This window comes from Notamacropus eugenii, chromosome 2 (genome assembly GCF_028372415.1).
Source record: "Notamacropus eugenii isolate mMacEug1 chromosome 2, mMacEug1.pri_v2, whole genome shotgun sequence".
Lineage (NCBI taxonomy): Eukaryota > Metazoa > Chordata > Mammalia > Diprotodontia > Macropodidae > Notamacropus > Notamacropus eugenii.
The window spans coordinates 390,439,847-390,456,733 of NC_092873.1; the positions used below are offsets into that span (position 1 = coordinate 390,439,847).

Genomic DNA, 16,887 nt, shown 5'->3' on the forward strand with positions numbered 1-16,887 from the left:
GTTTTCCTTGATAATTTCTTGGAGGATGATATCTAGACTCTTTTGTTTTGATCATGGTTTTCAGGTAGACCAATAATTTTTAAATTATCTCTCCTGGATCTATTTTCCATATAAGCTGTTTTTCTTTTTTTTTTATTTTATTTTTCATTTTTAACACAGTTTATAACAGATAAAACAATTCAAACTTTTGGCCAGGTGATACTTCTTTTCTTTTTTTAATATTAAATTTATTTATTTAACTTTTAACATTCATTTTCACAAAATTTTGGGTTATAAGTTTTCTCCCCTTTTATCCCCTCCCCCCCAAACACCATGCATTCTAATTGCCCCTATGACCAGTCTGCTCTCTCTTCTATCATCCCTCTCTGCCCTTGTCTCCATCTTCTCTTTTGTCCTGTAGGGCCAGATAGCTTTCTATACCCCTTTACCTATATTTCTTGTTTCCTAGTGGCAAGAACATTACTCGACAGTTGATCCTAACACTTTGAGTTCCAACTTCTTTGCCTCCCTCCCTCTCCACCCCTTCCCTTTGGAAGGCAAGCAATTAAATATAGGCCAAATCTGTGTAGTTTTGCAGATGACTTCCATAATAGTTGTGTTGTATAGGACTAACTATATTTCCCTCCATCCTATCCTGTCCCCCTTTACTTCTATTCTCTTTTGATCCTATCCCTCCCCATGAGTGTTGACCTCAAATTGCACCCTCCTACCCATGCCCTCCCTTCTATCATCCCCCCCCACCCTGCTTATCCCTTTATCCCCCACTTTCCTGTATTGTAAGATAGGTTTGTATACCAAAATGAGCGTGCATTTTATTCTTTCCTTTAGTGGAATGTGATGAGAGTAGACTTCATGTTTTTCTCTCACCTCCCCTCTTTATCCCTCCACTAATGAGTCTTTTGCTTGCCTCTTTTATGAGAGATAATTTGCCCCATTCAATTTCTCCCTTTCTCCTCCCAATATATTTCTCTCTCACTGCTTGATTTCATTTTTTTTTTAAGATATGATCCCATCCTCTTCAATTCACTCTGTGCACTCTGTCTCTATGTGTGTGTGCGTGTGTGCATGTGTGTGTGTGTAATCCCACCCAGTACCCAGATACTGAAAAGTTTCAAGAGTTACAAATATTGTCTTTCCATGCAGGAATGTAAACAGTTCAACTTTAGTAAGTCCCTTATGACTTCTCTTTGCTGTTCACCTTTTCCTGGTTCTCTTCATTCTTGTATTTGAAAGTCAAATTTTCTTTTCAGCTCTGGTCTTTTCATCAAGAATGCTTGAAAATCCTCCATTTCATTGAAAGACCAATTTTTCCCCTGAAGTATTATACTCAGTTTTCTGGGTAGGTGATTCTTGGTTTTAGTCCTAGTTCCTTTGACTTCTGGAATATCCTATTCCATGCCCTTCGATCCCTTAATGTAGAGGCTGCTAGATCTTGTGTTATCCTGATTGTATTTCCACAATACTTGAATTGTTTCTTTCTAGCTGCTTGCAATATTTTCTCCTTGACCTGGGAACTCTGGAATTTGGCCACAATGTTCCTAGGAGTTTCTCTTTTTGGATCTCTTTCAGGTGGTGTTCTGTGGATTCCTTGAATATTTATTTTGCCCTCTGGTTCTAGAATCTCAGGGCAGTTTTCCTTGATAATTTCATGAAAGATGATGTCTAGGCTCTTTTTTTGATCATGGCTTTCAGGTAGTCCCGTAATTTTTAAATTGTCTCTCCTGGCTCTATTTTCCAGGTCAGTTGTTTTTCCAATGAGATATTTCACATTATCTTCCATTTTTCCATTCTTTTGGTTTTGTATTGTGATATCTTGCTTTCTCACAAAGTCATTAGCCTCCATCTGTGCCATTCTAATTTTGAAAGAACTATTTTCTTCAGTGAGCTTTTGAATCTCCTTTTCCATTTGGCTAATTCTGCTTTTGAAAGCATTCTTCTCCTCATTGGCTTCTTGTACCTCTTTTGCCAATTGAGTTAGCCTATTTTTCAAGGTGTTATTTTCTTCAACATTTTTTTGGGTCTCCTTTAGCAGGGAGCTGATCTGCTGTTCATGCTTTGACTTCGTGTCTCTCATTTCTCTTCCCAGCTTTTCCTCTACCTCTCTAACTTGATTTTCAAAATTCTTTTTGAGCTCTTCCATGGCCTGAGCCCATTGGGCGGGCTGGGGCACAGAAGCCTTGCCTTCTATGTCTTTGCCTGATGGTAAGCATTGTTCTTCCTCATCAGAAAGGCAGGGAGGAAATGCCTGTTCACTTAGAAAGTAACCTTCTATAGTCTTATTTCTTTTCCCTTTTCGGGGCATTTTCCCAGCCAGTGACTTGACCTCTGAATATTCTCCTCACACCCACCTCACCTCCTGATCCTCCCAGCCAGTGTTTGTGGTCTGAGATTCAAATGTTGCTTCCAGTCTCAGGGCTTTTGGCCGGGGCAGGGCTGCTATTCAGTGTGAGATTAAGTTTAGGTGCTCAGGTTGGGGCAGGGCCGCCTCTCAAGGCTCAGTTCCCTCAGGGGGTTTATGCACAGACCTTCAACAATGGATCCAGGCTCCTGCCTCCCCTGGGAGCCCCGGTCTGCCGCCACCCCTCAGCTTCTGCCTCCTGAGGGGGCCCGAGCCATGGGGGCACCCCACTCCCCTCTCAACCCGCCAAAGAGACTCTCTCACCGACCCCCATCACCTGTGGGTGGAGGGACTTGTGCAGCCGCTGGAGATCCCATCCCTGAAGCCTGCTCGGGTCTGTTCCTCTTGGTGCCGCGGCCGCAACAGGTCTGGGCTGGGCTGGGCTCTGCGTCTGCAGCGTGACGGACCTTTTGCGAGAGGTTTGCAGGTCCCTCTGGAACAGAAATCTCCTTCGCTCCACTGTTCTGTGGCCTCACTGCTCCAGAATTCTCCGTGAGTTACTTTATACCGATGTTGTATGGGTTGTGGGTTCGGAGCTATGTGTGTTTGCGTCTTTCTACTCTGCCATCTTGGCTCCGCCCCTGCCCATCGTGATACTTCTTTTTTAAAGCATTTACAATATGGACCACAAAAGAATTTTTTTTAAGCATTAACCAACTGAGACAAAAATAATATTTATGTTGCTAACTTCACAAACTCTTGACCTAATTGTCTCCACATTATTACTAAGAATTAAAGGACACTAACTTATTGCTGCTGGTCTAAAGTCCTATGCCTAATAGCTTAATTTTAGACTTAACCTTGGATGTTCCACTACCAATAGTCTATAATTGAATAAATCTGGCATTAAGCTTACAAACCTTTTGAGTATAGGAAATTGCCACCAAGAGTAGGGACATTGCAGGGATCCAGTATCTCCCCAACTTCATGTCAATTCTAGGCAGGATTAGATTGTCCACTTGCATTCAGTCAGGCTTAATGTCTGCCAGGTGTCAGTGGGGAAATTGAATCAGGAGAATCCTACCTCAGCCCAGGCTAAACAGCCACTCTACTACCCTTCCCATGAGATCACCTTTTGCAGTTCATACCAGCATCTCACCAGCTGACTGGCATCATGGATTGGAAGCTCAGATTGCCTTTCTTGCTACCCAAACCTGGAGTTAGACTCAGAAGAACATTCACTTAATAATCCCATAGCATCTAAAAATGGCAAGTTCTAATAACCTGGTTTCAAATATGATTATAATTTCACTTTGGCTAAGGAACATCTTTTGAGGCAAGTCTTAAGTGGCTTACATGCCTTTCTATACATGTTCTAGTTCCTGATTAAATAGCAGTCATAAAATCAGATATACCATTAAGAGTTTAACTTTTCCATCAATGCCAAATTTTTCCGAGGTTACCTTCCTCTAGGAAATTTAGACTGAAATTCTTTTCCCCAAACTAAAGATGTCATTGATTTATTCTCAGTAATTAATTCAGTCATTTGTTTTAATACTAATTGCTTTTACCTCACTTTGTAACATGTCCAATTTTTCTCCCCATCACTCCCCTCCCCCTGCTTCCTAATAACTTGCATTCTGATTACTCCTTCCCTCAATGTATCCTCCCTTCTATCACACCCCACCCTTCCCTTATCCCCATCTTCTCTCTTTTCTTGTAGGGCAAGATAAATTTCTATACCCCATTCCCTGTAGTTCTTATTTCCTGATTATATGCAATAAAAATTCTCAACATTCATTGCTAATACTTTGAATTCCAATTTCTCTCCCTCCCCCTCTTCCTCCCCAGCCCCACTGAGAAGAGAAGCAATTCAATACAGACTAAATATATATTCTTTTGCAAAAGACTTCCATAATAATTGTGTTGTGTAATACTAATTATATTGCCTTCTGTCCTACTCTATTCCCCCTTATTTCCCCCCCCCCCCACAATTGAATGACCATTTATTCCCTTGAAGCATTATTCTCAGATTTTCTGGGTAGGTGATTCTTGGTTTCAATCCCAGTTCTTTTGACCTCTGAAATATCCCATTCCAAGCCCTTTGATCTCTTAATGTTGAAGCTGCCAGATCCTGTGTTATCTTGATTGTATTTCCACAGTACTCAAGTTGTTTCTTTCTAGCTGCTTGCGATATTTTCTCCTTGATCTGGGAACTCTGAAATTTGGCCACAATATTCCTAGGAGTTTCTCTGTTCAGGTCTCTTTCAGGAGGTCATCAGTGAATTCTTTCAATATTTATTTTGTCCTCTGATTCTAGAACATCAGGGCAGTTTTCCTTGATCATTTCATGGAAGATGATGTCTAGGCTCTTTTTTTGATCATGGCTTTCAGGTAGTCCCATAATTTTTAAATTATTTCTCCTGGATCTATTTTCCAGGTCAGTTGCTTTTTCCAATGAGATGTTTCACATTATCTTCTATTTTTTCAAATTTTTGGTTTTATTTACTAACTGCTTGGTTTAACTCATAGTCATTCATTTCTCTGAACTCAATTCTCTCTTTCAACGAATTATTTTGTCCAGTGAGCTTTTGAACCTTCTCCTCCATTTGGCTAATTCTGCTTTTTAAAACCTCCTCCTCCTCATTGGCTTTTTGGACCTCTTTTTCCAATTGAGTTAGCCTCTTTTTAAAACTGTTATTTTCTTCAGTATTTTTTTTTTTTTTTTGGTTCTCCTTTAGTAAGCTGCTAACTTGTTTTTTAAGGTCTTCTATTGCCTGAGCCCAGTTTAAGTTCCCTTTGGAGACCCTAGAGGCAGAGGCCTTGACTTCCTCTGACGGTATGCCTTGTTCTTCTTCATCTGAAAGGATGGGGGAGACACCTGTTCCCCAAGAAAGTAACCTTCTGCGGTCTTATTTTTTTTCCCTTTATTGAGCATTTTCCCAGCCAGTTTCTTGACTTCTGAGTTTCCTCTCCACAACCATCTCACCTCCAGTTCCGACAAGCCAGCACTGGGGACTGAGATTCAGAGGAGATGCTCCAAAGCCTTAGGGGTTTTAGGCGGGGGCAGGGCTGCTATTCAGTGTGAGTTTAAGATCAGCTGCTCAGGAGGGAGCAGGGCCACTACACAGGGTTCAGTTCCCTCAGGGAGTTTATGATAAGATCTTCAACAATGGATGCGGGTTACTGCCTGCTTTGGGAGCCTTGTCTGCTGCTGCCTCTACTGCTGCCTCCTGAGGAGGCCTGAGTTATGGGGACACCCTGCTCTCTTCTTGGCCAGCTGAAAAGACCCTCTCACTGACCTTTAACACTTGTGGGTTGAGGGATCTGTGCTGCTACTGGAGATTCTGTCCCCAGATCCTGTTCGGGTCTGCTCCTTTCAGTGCCACGTGGCCAAGGCAGGGCTGGGCTCTGCTCCACATCTGGTGCATGACAGACCTTTCCCGTAGGTCTTTCAGGTCTCTCTGGGATAGAAATCTCCTCCACTCTGTTATTCTGTGGCTTCTGCTGCACTAGAATTTGTTGAGAGTTCTTTATAGGTATTTTATGGGCTGTGGAGTAAGAGTTAGCATATGTGCATCTTTCTACTTCGTCATATTGGCTTACTCCATATGTTGTTTTTCCAATGAGATATTTCACATTGTCTTCTATTTTTTCATTCTTTTGGTTTTGTTTTGTAATTTCTTGGTTTCTCATAAAGTCATTAGCTTCCATCTGCTCCATTCTAATTTTTAAAGAACTATTTTCTTCAGTGAGCTTTGGAACCTCCTTTTCCATTTGGCTAATTCTGCTTTTTAAAGCATTCTTCTCCTCATTGACTTTTTGGACCTCTTTTGCCATTTGGGTTAGTTTATTTTTAAAGATGTTATTTTCTTCAGTATTTTTTGGGGTCTCCTTTAGCAAGCTGTTGACTTGCTTTTTGTGATTTTCTTGCATCACTCTTATTTCTCTTCCCAATTTTTCCTCTACTTCTCTTATTTGATTTTCAAAATCCTTTTTGAGCTCTTCATTTTTTTGGAAGTATTGAAGGCAAAAGCCTTGACTTTGATGTCTTCCTCTGATGGTATGGTTTGTTCTTCCTTATCTGAAAGGGTGGAAGAAAATACCTGTTCACCAAGAAAGTAACCTTAACTAAGTCTTATTTCCCCCCCCCCTTTTTTTTGGCATTTTTCCAGCCAGTTACTTGACTTTTGAGTCCTTTGTCAAGTGGAGGGTGTACTCTAGGCATCTGTAAGTTCTCAGTTCCTCCAAGGTGGCACAATCAAGAGAGAGGAGTTTACTCCTCTCCTGACATGCGCTCTTGCCTGGGAGCAACAATAAGCACTCTTCTGCCCAGGATCTGCAAGTACAATTCCCTCTCCAGAGCCTCCACCAGCTTTACCATGCCAGTGGTCCTCCTCACCCCAGAACTGTCATTCAGAACTGAGACCCAGATCAGTCACTTGATTCCCCCAGAGTCTTTGGGCTGAGGGCTCCAAAAGTGGATGCTAATGACACGATGGCTGCCACTGCCTACTATGTGCCAGGTACTGTTCTTTATAAGGCTACAGAGACAGAAACACAATAGATTCCACCCTCAAGGAGCTTATTTTCTGGGAACTGAGGGGCACTCAGTATACAGAAAAGTATATATGAAATATTTGCATAGTAGATACAAAGTAATTTTAGAAGCATTAACAGAAAATATGGAAACAAACAGAATTGGCTTCCTGCAGCAAAATCAGATCTCAGTTTACTGAAAAATGGCCCAAATCAGAACATTTCAAGGGCAGGGGGGTGGGAGGGTAACAGGAGGAGAATGCGGGATGTACCAGAAACCTTGAAATCTTTATTGCATTATCTGTTTTTTTGTTCTTGTAATCAAGCTGAAGAGTTAAGAAAATCTAAAGAAAAATTAATCGTGGTGTCAGTAGGAACCCCAGTAGGTAGAGAACCAATTTATCATTAATTAAGTGACAAGGCTTTTTAATGATTCAAAGAAGAGTTGTCAAGATTACATGATAGTTTAATTTGCCAATGGGTTATGAACCTGTTAACTCCAACTACATGATTAATAAAAGTAAAACTCTTCTTGGAACATTCCATGGACCCATTTCTCATGTGGTGCCATTTTAAATGCACCTTCTTAATACACTTTTCTTACTTTACTGATGACAGTTCTCCAGTAGCCTGGAAAATACAGGTTAGACAAAACACTGCACATAAACTTTCCATTGACTCATTTAGTACCTTTATGCCCAGCTCCCCTCTCCCACAGCCCCACTCCCCAGCTTGCTGGAGTCACACAACAAGTGTGTGAACATTAGTTACAAAGTAGGGAGCTACACCCACTTTAGATCCTGGGATGCTTCCCATTATATCTCTTGGCCCACACAGCATTGGGCCTTAAATCCCTTATCACAACTGCCTCAGGCAGAAAACATTTTTTTTCTCTCCCTGTAGCAGCTGATGTAAAGATGACATTTCTTGAGCTGAGGGAATTTAATATGATTGTACTGTATTCTAAGCCTCAGAAGATAATTCTGTCACTTCCATTCATCACAAAAACAGGGCCTTTGAGTTGTGCTTTTTTCCCCCTTTCTCCTTAAATCTTCTTGATAGAAATCATAAAATTATTTAGGGGACTGGGGAGAAGGAAATAACAAAGATGATGACTTGTGACAATTACACAAAGCCATTTGATTGAGTTATTTCCCTTATTATTCTGGAAATGAGAAAATAAATGAACACCCCCTGGTTCTCACAAGCGGTTTCATTGAGATGGTTGTATTTTCCTTTGCAGACTGGTAATGAGGCAGGGCCATTTTACTTTGCAAATGAACACCAACCAGTCCCTCTTAATTGACTCTCAGTAATTTCCCTTGATTTATTGCTACTTAGCAATGTTTGTTCTTGTCCTGAGAATGGCATTTTCCAGTTTTTTGGTAGCTACTGAAAGGAGAATGTTCAGGAGTGAACGGTCTGGCTTTGACACGAGGTGTGCTGTTTTGGGCAGTTACCTGCTTACTAGACCATGAAGGGAAGAGTTCTTTCTTTGAGATCTTTTGCTGCCCTATTTTCCAAAGGAAGACAAGAGCACAATTCTGTATATCTAACCTGGAGCATGTATCACCTGATTTCACACATCCAAAAGAGGCATCTTTCAGAGAAGCTTATTCAGGTGAAAGCAACTTCCTGGGAAATTTGGCTTTAGCTTTTACTTCCCTCATTTTTCCTCCCTGCCTCCCCCGCTCCAAGGCTGTTCATGCTCATTTGCTTATGTAATAGGATGATAATGATGTCTGGCTTCTGGTGTCTTAGATTACATTTTAATGGGGAATTCTCCTCAGATAAGATTCTCCTGGACAATAGCCATGGTGACTAGAAATGAGAATTTGGCTCCCAAATAACAGTGGCTTCCTGAATAAGGAAGAGGAAATGGAAAGCCTCCTAATAAAATTCATGGGACCATGAATCTAGTATTGAAGGGACCTCCAAGGCTTCCTAGTCCAACTCCCATATTCTAAAGGTGAGAAAACTGAGACCCAGGGAAATTAAACAACTTGACCACAGTCACAAAGGTAGTAAGGACCTTTGTACTGCTAGAGCTGGAATTCAAACCTTGGTTCTCTGACTTCATCACCAGTCCTCCTTCCATTATGTCAAGAAGCAGCGTGCCATAGTAGGAGAGATTTCTTTTGGAATCTGACCTGGGTTCCATTTCTGTCTCTGGTTTGTGCTAGTCATGTTGATTGATATTAACAATGAAAATTAATAAATAATTAGATGTCAGATAGCCCATTAAGGTTTACAAAAGCACTTTTCACAGGTTATTTAATTTGATCCTCACAATAGCCCTATTGGATAGAGACTATTGCTATCCTCATTTTACAGATGAGAAAACTGAGGCTGAGAGCTATGAAATGACTTGTCCAGGGTCACACAGTTAGTAAGTGTCTGAAGCATGATTTGAAATCAGGTCTTCCTAGCCCGTGATTCAGGCACCTCTCAGTGCCTCGGACAGTTTTCTAAGACTGTTGCAAATGAGTTGCCTGTTTCCATAGATGCAAGCTTTCATAGCTAGCATTCCCTGTACCGAAGAAATCATACACCCAGACCCTTCTCCCTGCAAAACAATAGCTAAGGTCTTAAGCTGTAGATGTTAGCAAAAGTGACTGTCTTCATGTTTTTAAGTCTATTCCTCATCTTACTGTTACTCTTATATACTCAGATGTCTTACCCTTGTACTGGAGCTTGGGTGTATGAAAGAGAAACAATTTCTCAACATGAAAGAGTATCCCCTGAGCCATGTTCACTGCATGAGGGGCAAATACGTGTGAAAGCTTTAATATGAAAAGAAAACAATCTTTAGGATGGTCTCCACATGTTCTTCACAGGGGAGAGTGTTAGTTCATAGGATCAGCCCTGGGCAAAGTTGTGAAGCAGCTGATGCCTCAATTCTGGCACTGTCCTATGTTAGTCAATGAAGTATTTGTTAAGCATCAACTATGTGCCAAGCCTTGTGCTAGCTGCTCAAGGTACAAAAACAAAAGTGGCACAATTTCTGTCCTCAAGGTCAATGAATCGATCAATAAACATTTATTAAGTGCCTACTATATAATAGGCACTATGCTAAGTATTGGAGATACAAAAAGAAGCAAAAAACAGTCCCTGACCTCAGGGAGCTGCCAGTCTAATGGGGGGAGACAACATGCAAGCAAATATATACAAAGCCAGCAATATACAGGATAAATAGGAAATAATTAACAGAGGGAAGTCATTGGAATTAAAAGGGTTTGGACAAAGCTTAATTTTTTTAATTGGGACTTAAAGGAAGCCAGAGAGGTCAGTAGTTTGAGTGGAGGAAGGAGAGGGTTTTAGGCTTGAGAGATAGCCTAAGAAAATGCCTAGAACCTAGCGATATAATTGTATGTACAAAATATTCATAAGATAAACAGAAATTCATTTGTTTTTTCCTTTCAGCATCCTCTTCTTCAGGTGCACTGTTTTCATGCTATATCTTTGCTGCCTTTGCTGCCAGTTGCACTTTACTCCATGCTTTCCTCAACTTCCCCACATCTCCATCCGTACTTACCTGACATCTGGCCCATTTCCCTCAAGTATCTGTTCTGTGATAACTAATCTAACAGACTAATATAGACTTACTCATTTTTAGACTCTGTGGAGTTAACAGATCAATTTGGTGCCTCTCCCAAGAGGCAGCTGGATTATGGATTTAGGAGCTGGATCATTGCCTGAGGTGAACCCTGTTTTTGCTATTTTTTTAACCTGGTTAGACTTCAGTTAGGGGCAGCGATATGTCGCAGTATCTAAAGCACAATACCTGGATTTAGGAAGGCCTGAGTTCAAACCTCAGACACTTACTAGCTGTGTGACACTGAGCAGGTCACTTAACCCTGTTTGCCTCAGTTTCCTCATCTGTAAAATAAACTGGGGAAGGAAATGCCAAACCACTCCAGTATCTTTGCCAAGAAAACCCCAAATGGGGTCACAAAAAATTGAACACGACTGAAGCAACTGAACAGCAGGATGTGCCAGGCATTATGCTACACACTGGACAATTATCATATCATTTGATCTTCACAACAGCTCTGCAAGATACATGCAGTCATCTTCCCCTTTTTACATTTAAGGAAACTGAGACAAACAGAGATTAAGTGACATGCTTCAAGTCACACAGTTAGTAAAGCTGAGGCTGGATTTGAACTCAGATATTCCTGACTCCAGGCTCTGTGCTCTATCTACTGTTCTACTTAGATGCCTCAGGATAAGCATTTACTTTTTAAAAGGATCAACTATATGCCAGGCATTATGCTAAACATTTTACAAAAATTATCTCATTTGATCCTCACAACAGTGCTGTGGGACTTTGAACTTGGATCTTCCTTATACCACATTCAGATCACTATCTACTGCATCACCTAGCTGCCTCTAATGATAAGTATTTACTTTTTTCCATTCTTTTCTTCCCTTCCCCCCACAACCTTAGAGATGGCTACCATTAGATACAAATGGGTGTGTGTATGTGTGTGTATACATACACACGTATATACATATACAAATCTATAAAATATGCATATATATTATATATGTATATATGTGTTTATATATATGTATAATTATTCTACGTATACTTCTGTTTGTCAATTCTTTCTCTGGATGCAGATATCAATAAGAAATATTTTCAAGAATTTGTAAGTTGTCAAGGAACTGCCTTTAGAGGATGGAACCAGGAGCAGCAAGTAGACATTACAAAGAGACAGAAGTTTGATGCAAGGAAAAGTTTCATAGCAAGGAGAATTTTCCCAAAGTGGATAGACTGCTTCAGGTCATGTAGTGAATTCCCATTTGAAGGTCTTCAACCGGAGGCTAGACAGCCAATCGTGGGGGTTGTTGGAGAAAGGATTTTTGGTTAAAGTTGCACTAGATCAGTGGGTTCATAACTTCAGGTCCCCAAACACCTCCATACGTATATATATATATATCTATATATAGATATATTTCGGTATATATCTATAGATAGATAGATAGATAGATAGATAGATAGATAGATAGATAGATAGATAGATAGATAGATAGATAGATATAGATATCTGTGTAGATATATATAGATATCTATCTATATATCTTTAGATAGATATACATATACATATACATATACATATATATATGTATATATATATACAATGTACTGGGAATTCTATTCCATTTTCTTGGATGGGAAAAATATATCTTTTTATCTTCATAATCTTGTGTATTTTAAATTACATGCATTTAAAAACATTTTTCTGAGAAAGACTCCAAGGAGGGTCCATGATACATAAAAAAGTTAAGAATTCTTAGACTAAATGGTCTACGAAGTCTCTTTCAGCTCTCTCTGTTCTTTTTTTGCTTTAAATCTATGATCCTATTATTTGTGATTTAAGTACAAATAATTATTTGCATTAGAACCTTTAGGAGACAAAATCTTTGTTCTTCTGTCCAGTGGTAGCAATGGTGGCTTGACATGTGCCAGCGACCTTTTTTGGTACTTCTCAAATTCCACCACATTGGCAATTGCTTCTTCCCCCTCTTAATAGAGTGGGCAAAGCTAAAATGCTACCAAAAATATGTGAGGTTTTTTTAAAGATGCTGTGACACAATAGATAGAAAGCTGGCCTTGGACTCAGGAAGATCTGAATTCAAGTTCTGCCCTTCACACACTGGTTGTGTGATCCTGGGCAAGTGACTTTAGCTCTCAGTGTCCTAGGCAACTTTCTTTAAAGACCTTAAGTTTCGGAGAAAGTGTTGATCTGCATTGATAAAGGAAGCTTCTCCCTGAGATCTCCCAATACTGGTGAAATTCAGGTCCGGTTACAACACACATACATATACACACATACCCAAAGGTTTTCTTTAATTTTGGGCTCTGGATTTCTTTTACCCTATTAAACAACTCTGAAGTCCTCTTTTCCAGCCGATGATCTCACTGGGAATTGATGGGCTACTCACCCTTCTTTACTCCAAATCTGCAGCAAAGGAAATAAATATTTTCCTGCCAGTAGGGATTGCAGTACATTTTTGGAAGGAATCTAGAAGGCAGGCATTAGGTAATTCTCTTAAGCAGAAATAAGTGCCGAGGTCGATGCTAGAACTCCACAGGTCACTAGGAACAGGCACAAGCTGGAAAAGCAGGCTGCCAATTATAAACAGGCAAATGAGCCCACCAACAGCTCTTGCCTGAGCTCTGACTCTGCATGCCTGGTACTAGAACCACAGGGAACTTTTGAAAACTGCAGCCATTTGTGGTGGGAGGATATTTTTCCTGGCCTAAGTGTATATGGCTATCAAATTACACTTCCCACAATCTTAGCGCTTCAAGCTGTGATCTCCTCACATCTCATAAATGAAGCAGGGGTCAAGCTGAGCCAGGAGAGCAGTGGGAAACTGTGATCTGCAACGTGTCTGGCACTGACATGTGGGGAGACCATTGGAAGGGCTGGGTGGCTTTTGGTAGGCAGGGCAGGCCTTGCCTAGAAGCTTAGCATGTGAAATGCAGGATGCTTTCTGGATGTTTAACCTCCAAATCACTTTGGAATTTGGGCTTGATTGAAAGAGAAAATAGTTACTCAGATGATGACAGCACGTGCAAGATGGACCCTGAGCCATGATAATTGAGGCTGTTGGTAATTTTGTTGAATTTGAATGAAAATGAATGCTGGCTCATGTGTCCTCAGCCTAAAAGAAATCAGGGTGGATCTAATGAAAATCAGGCAATGAATGTAGGAAAAAAAAATGGACATTTTTGCCTCTTTTTTTCCCCTCTTCTATTTGCATTTGATTTTTATAGAAATATTTGGAGGTGGGGAGGAGAACTTAGTCTACCATTGGCAGATGCTTCTATCCTTTTAGCTTAGTGATCTGGGAAGCCCTATATATGGTTAGAAATAGAACAGGGTGGTGCTGGTAATTTTGATGGAACCAAATAAGTCTTTTATAAGTCACATGCAGTTTGGACAGCCTGCTGATTTCTTTCAGTGGGTTTCAAGGGTGGGCTATTGTTACAATAAACTAAGCCAATGACATCTTTTAAAATCTTACTTTCATTGATACCTTTTGTGTTTGTCTCACCTTAGTTTCTGAATCTCTCTTCTACGCCTGTACACAGAGAGCCATTCTTTACAATAAAGATTAAAAAAGACAGAGGGGATAAAAAACAGTTCAGCAAAATTAATCAGTGCATGAATCATGTGTACCAATCTATGCAGTATTCCACAACACTAGTTTTTCATTCCTGCAAAAATGGGGAGGCGTATGCATTTTCTCAATTCTGTCCAAGGTCAAACTTGTCAACTGGTAATATCTTAAATGTATACAGTACTTTACTCCAAAGGGTACAAAATATAGTAGAAGCATCTTTATAGAATTGTCCTATTCATCAGATGATTTTAAGTATACAGATCCATAATAGTATCATTCATGTTGTAAAAATGATGTCAATAATATATAGTGTGTGATAATAGAGTGATCTGGGAAGCTGAGCTTTTAAAGGACAAAGATGAAGATGAAAAGGATGAGGAAATAAACCAGTTTTGTGTGTGCATGTACCAGAAATAGCACTAGATCAAGAGACAGAGGATCTTTACTGAAACTTTAAACTCTGCTCTTTAGTAGCTGTGTGACCTTGGGTAAATCACTTTTCTCCATGTCCAGTTTTCTCATCTGTAAAATGAGTGAGTTGAACTAGATGATGCTTCCAGCTTTATTAAGTACTTACTATATTCCGGGCACTGGAGATATAATGACAAAAGTAATACAGATCCTTTGCAAAGGAAATTGAAAAAAGTGTCAGTAATTTGGTGATGACCTTATCGACATTTGGGACATCAAGAGGAGAATCACATGCTTTCAAGAAAATTTCCTTTATCCTTAAATGTCGCCATAATTGGAAGGGCCAAAAGCAGTCAGGCTAATCGACAACGAAGGAAGTAAAGCTACCAGGGCCTCTTGTCTTACTTTCCAGAGCTGGATGATTTCAAGACTCATTATAATGTTTCTTTAAGAATGAGATTTTTTTTCTGGCTCTAGAATATGCCATGAAATGAGGAAATGAGCATCACCTTTGCTCCTTTCAAATTCTTCCTCACACCTGTTGTTTCTGAAATAATTCTGGTGAAATCACTACATGGATTAGTTAGAAGATTGGTTTCCCCACCACATCTAATTAGGTCTGGATTTCTCAGATTGTGCACTTAACAGCTAGATAACAATGATGTTGATCATTTACCTAGTGTTTCTTTACCTGTGTCATCTCATTTGATCGTTATAGTGAGCCTGTGAGGTAGGTATTTATTTATTTATTAATACTGGTGTTATCTATCAACAGGATGTTTATGACCATAGGGCTTTAAATTAGTTTGAGGCATTATGGTTTTACTTATAAAAGACTATTTTTTTCAGATGCTGATTATACAGTAGCCTATGGGCTACCACCTTGACCCAAATACTCAATGCCTTAAAGCATCTGCTGTTCATACTCAGTGGATTGCCTGTGGCTCTTGAAAAGAAGGTACCACTGTGTCAGGCCTTTACTGAAAGCCTCTTGGTTTGAGTTACTGACATTTTTATGTCATCCACAACTATTTCTGGATCTCTTTTAGTATCACATTTGTGCCTGTGGCTCTGAGAATAGTGCAGGTTATTGCAAAATACAAGAAACAGGTTCCTTCACTCTGTGACTTTTACTACAGAGGAAAACACATGAATGAGAAATGCAGATGTGACATTTATACAAAGCAATTGAGTTAGGATACACAAAAGTGGGGGCAGTTATGTGGTACAGTGAATAAAGCACCAGGTCTGGAGTCAGAAAGACCTGAGTTCAAATCCAGACTTAGACACTAACTGTGTGACCCTGAGCAAGTCATTTAACCCTGTTTGCTGCCTCTGTTTCCTAATCTGTAAAAATGATCTGGAGAAGGAAATGGCAATCCTCTCCAGCATCTTTGCCAAGAAAACCCCAAATAGTGTCATAAAGAGTCAGACACAACTGAATAACATAAACCACAACAAGTAGAAGTAGTGTGTGGTGATAAGCAATATGAAACCATGAGTATGTCTTGGTAGTAAAATGATCAGAAGATCACAGACTCCTTGGGACCCCAGCATCATAGATTTTGAGCTAGAAGGGCTTCTAGTGGTCATCATTTTACAGAAGAAAAAACTGAGTCACAGAGGCTAAGTGACTTGTCCACGGTCTCATAGCTAGTAAGTATCTTAGGTCGAATGTCAACCTGAATCATCTGGACTCCAAGTCCAGGGTTCTGTCCATTGCTCCTTGTTGCCTCTAGTTCAATCTCTCATAAAATGTAGAAATTCTTTCTATAGTAGCTCAACAGATAGCCATATAACCATGTTAAAATATCTGCAGTGATGGGGGGCTCACTGCCTGTTATAAGACATTCAAGTCTTACAAAAGAAATGGATTTTAAAATGTTCAACTTGAACTGAGTATTTGTGGTGTTAGCATTTCAATTAGCTCTTTATATGGTGACAATTATTAGTGATGGTGGTAAAATTAGTACTAGACTTCATTTTCACCTTTTAAGTAGAACTTGGACAGCTCTCACAACTGTTTGCTAAAAGGACAGAGACCAGAGTCAGTGACAGTGTACCGTAAGTAATTTGGGATGAGCATATTGAAATTTTTGGACATTAAACAGCCATGTGAAAAAAAAATGAAGACATAAAAAAAGAAACTGACCTTTTAATTTCTGAGAGGGAAGAAATGGGACACTTGAATGTCACCTGGTGCAGTGGAAAGGGCACTTGATTAAGAATTGAAAGAACTGGATTTGAGCCACAGTTTGACTATTTGTTAAATATGCAATACGTGGCAAGTCACTACAGTCTTTGAGTCATTGCTTCCTCAAATTGTCTTGTCCTAATGATAATCTCATCCTTTAAAAAGTAAAGGAAACTTTGATTCTGAATTTGTTTATCATCAACAAGGAAGCACAAGTTTCTAAGGTGATAATAAATGATGGAAACTTTTGGAGGAAGTCACTATC

At 39.8% G+C, this 16,887-nt stretch overlaps 1 protein-coding gene across 5 annotated transcripts in view; it reads left to right on the forward strand.

The window, feature by feature from the left end:
* The window catches only part of DISC1 (DISC1 scaffold protein), a 574,426-nt gene that overhangs the window by 426,478 nt on the left and 131,061 nt on the right, over positions 1-16,887 (forward strand). The window contains exon 11 of one of the 5 annotated variants that reach the window (XM_072647492.1): positions 11,196-11,349. The exons of the other annotated variants lie outside the window; for them this stretch is intronic. Coding sequence (XP_072503593.1) covers positions 11,196-11,211 — 16 coding nt within the window. The 3' untranslated portion in view covers positions 11,212-11,349. Of the gene's footprint in view, positions 1-11,195; positions 11,350-16,887 lie in introns of those variants that run through there. 5 annotated transcript variants of the gene reach the window in all.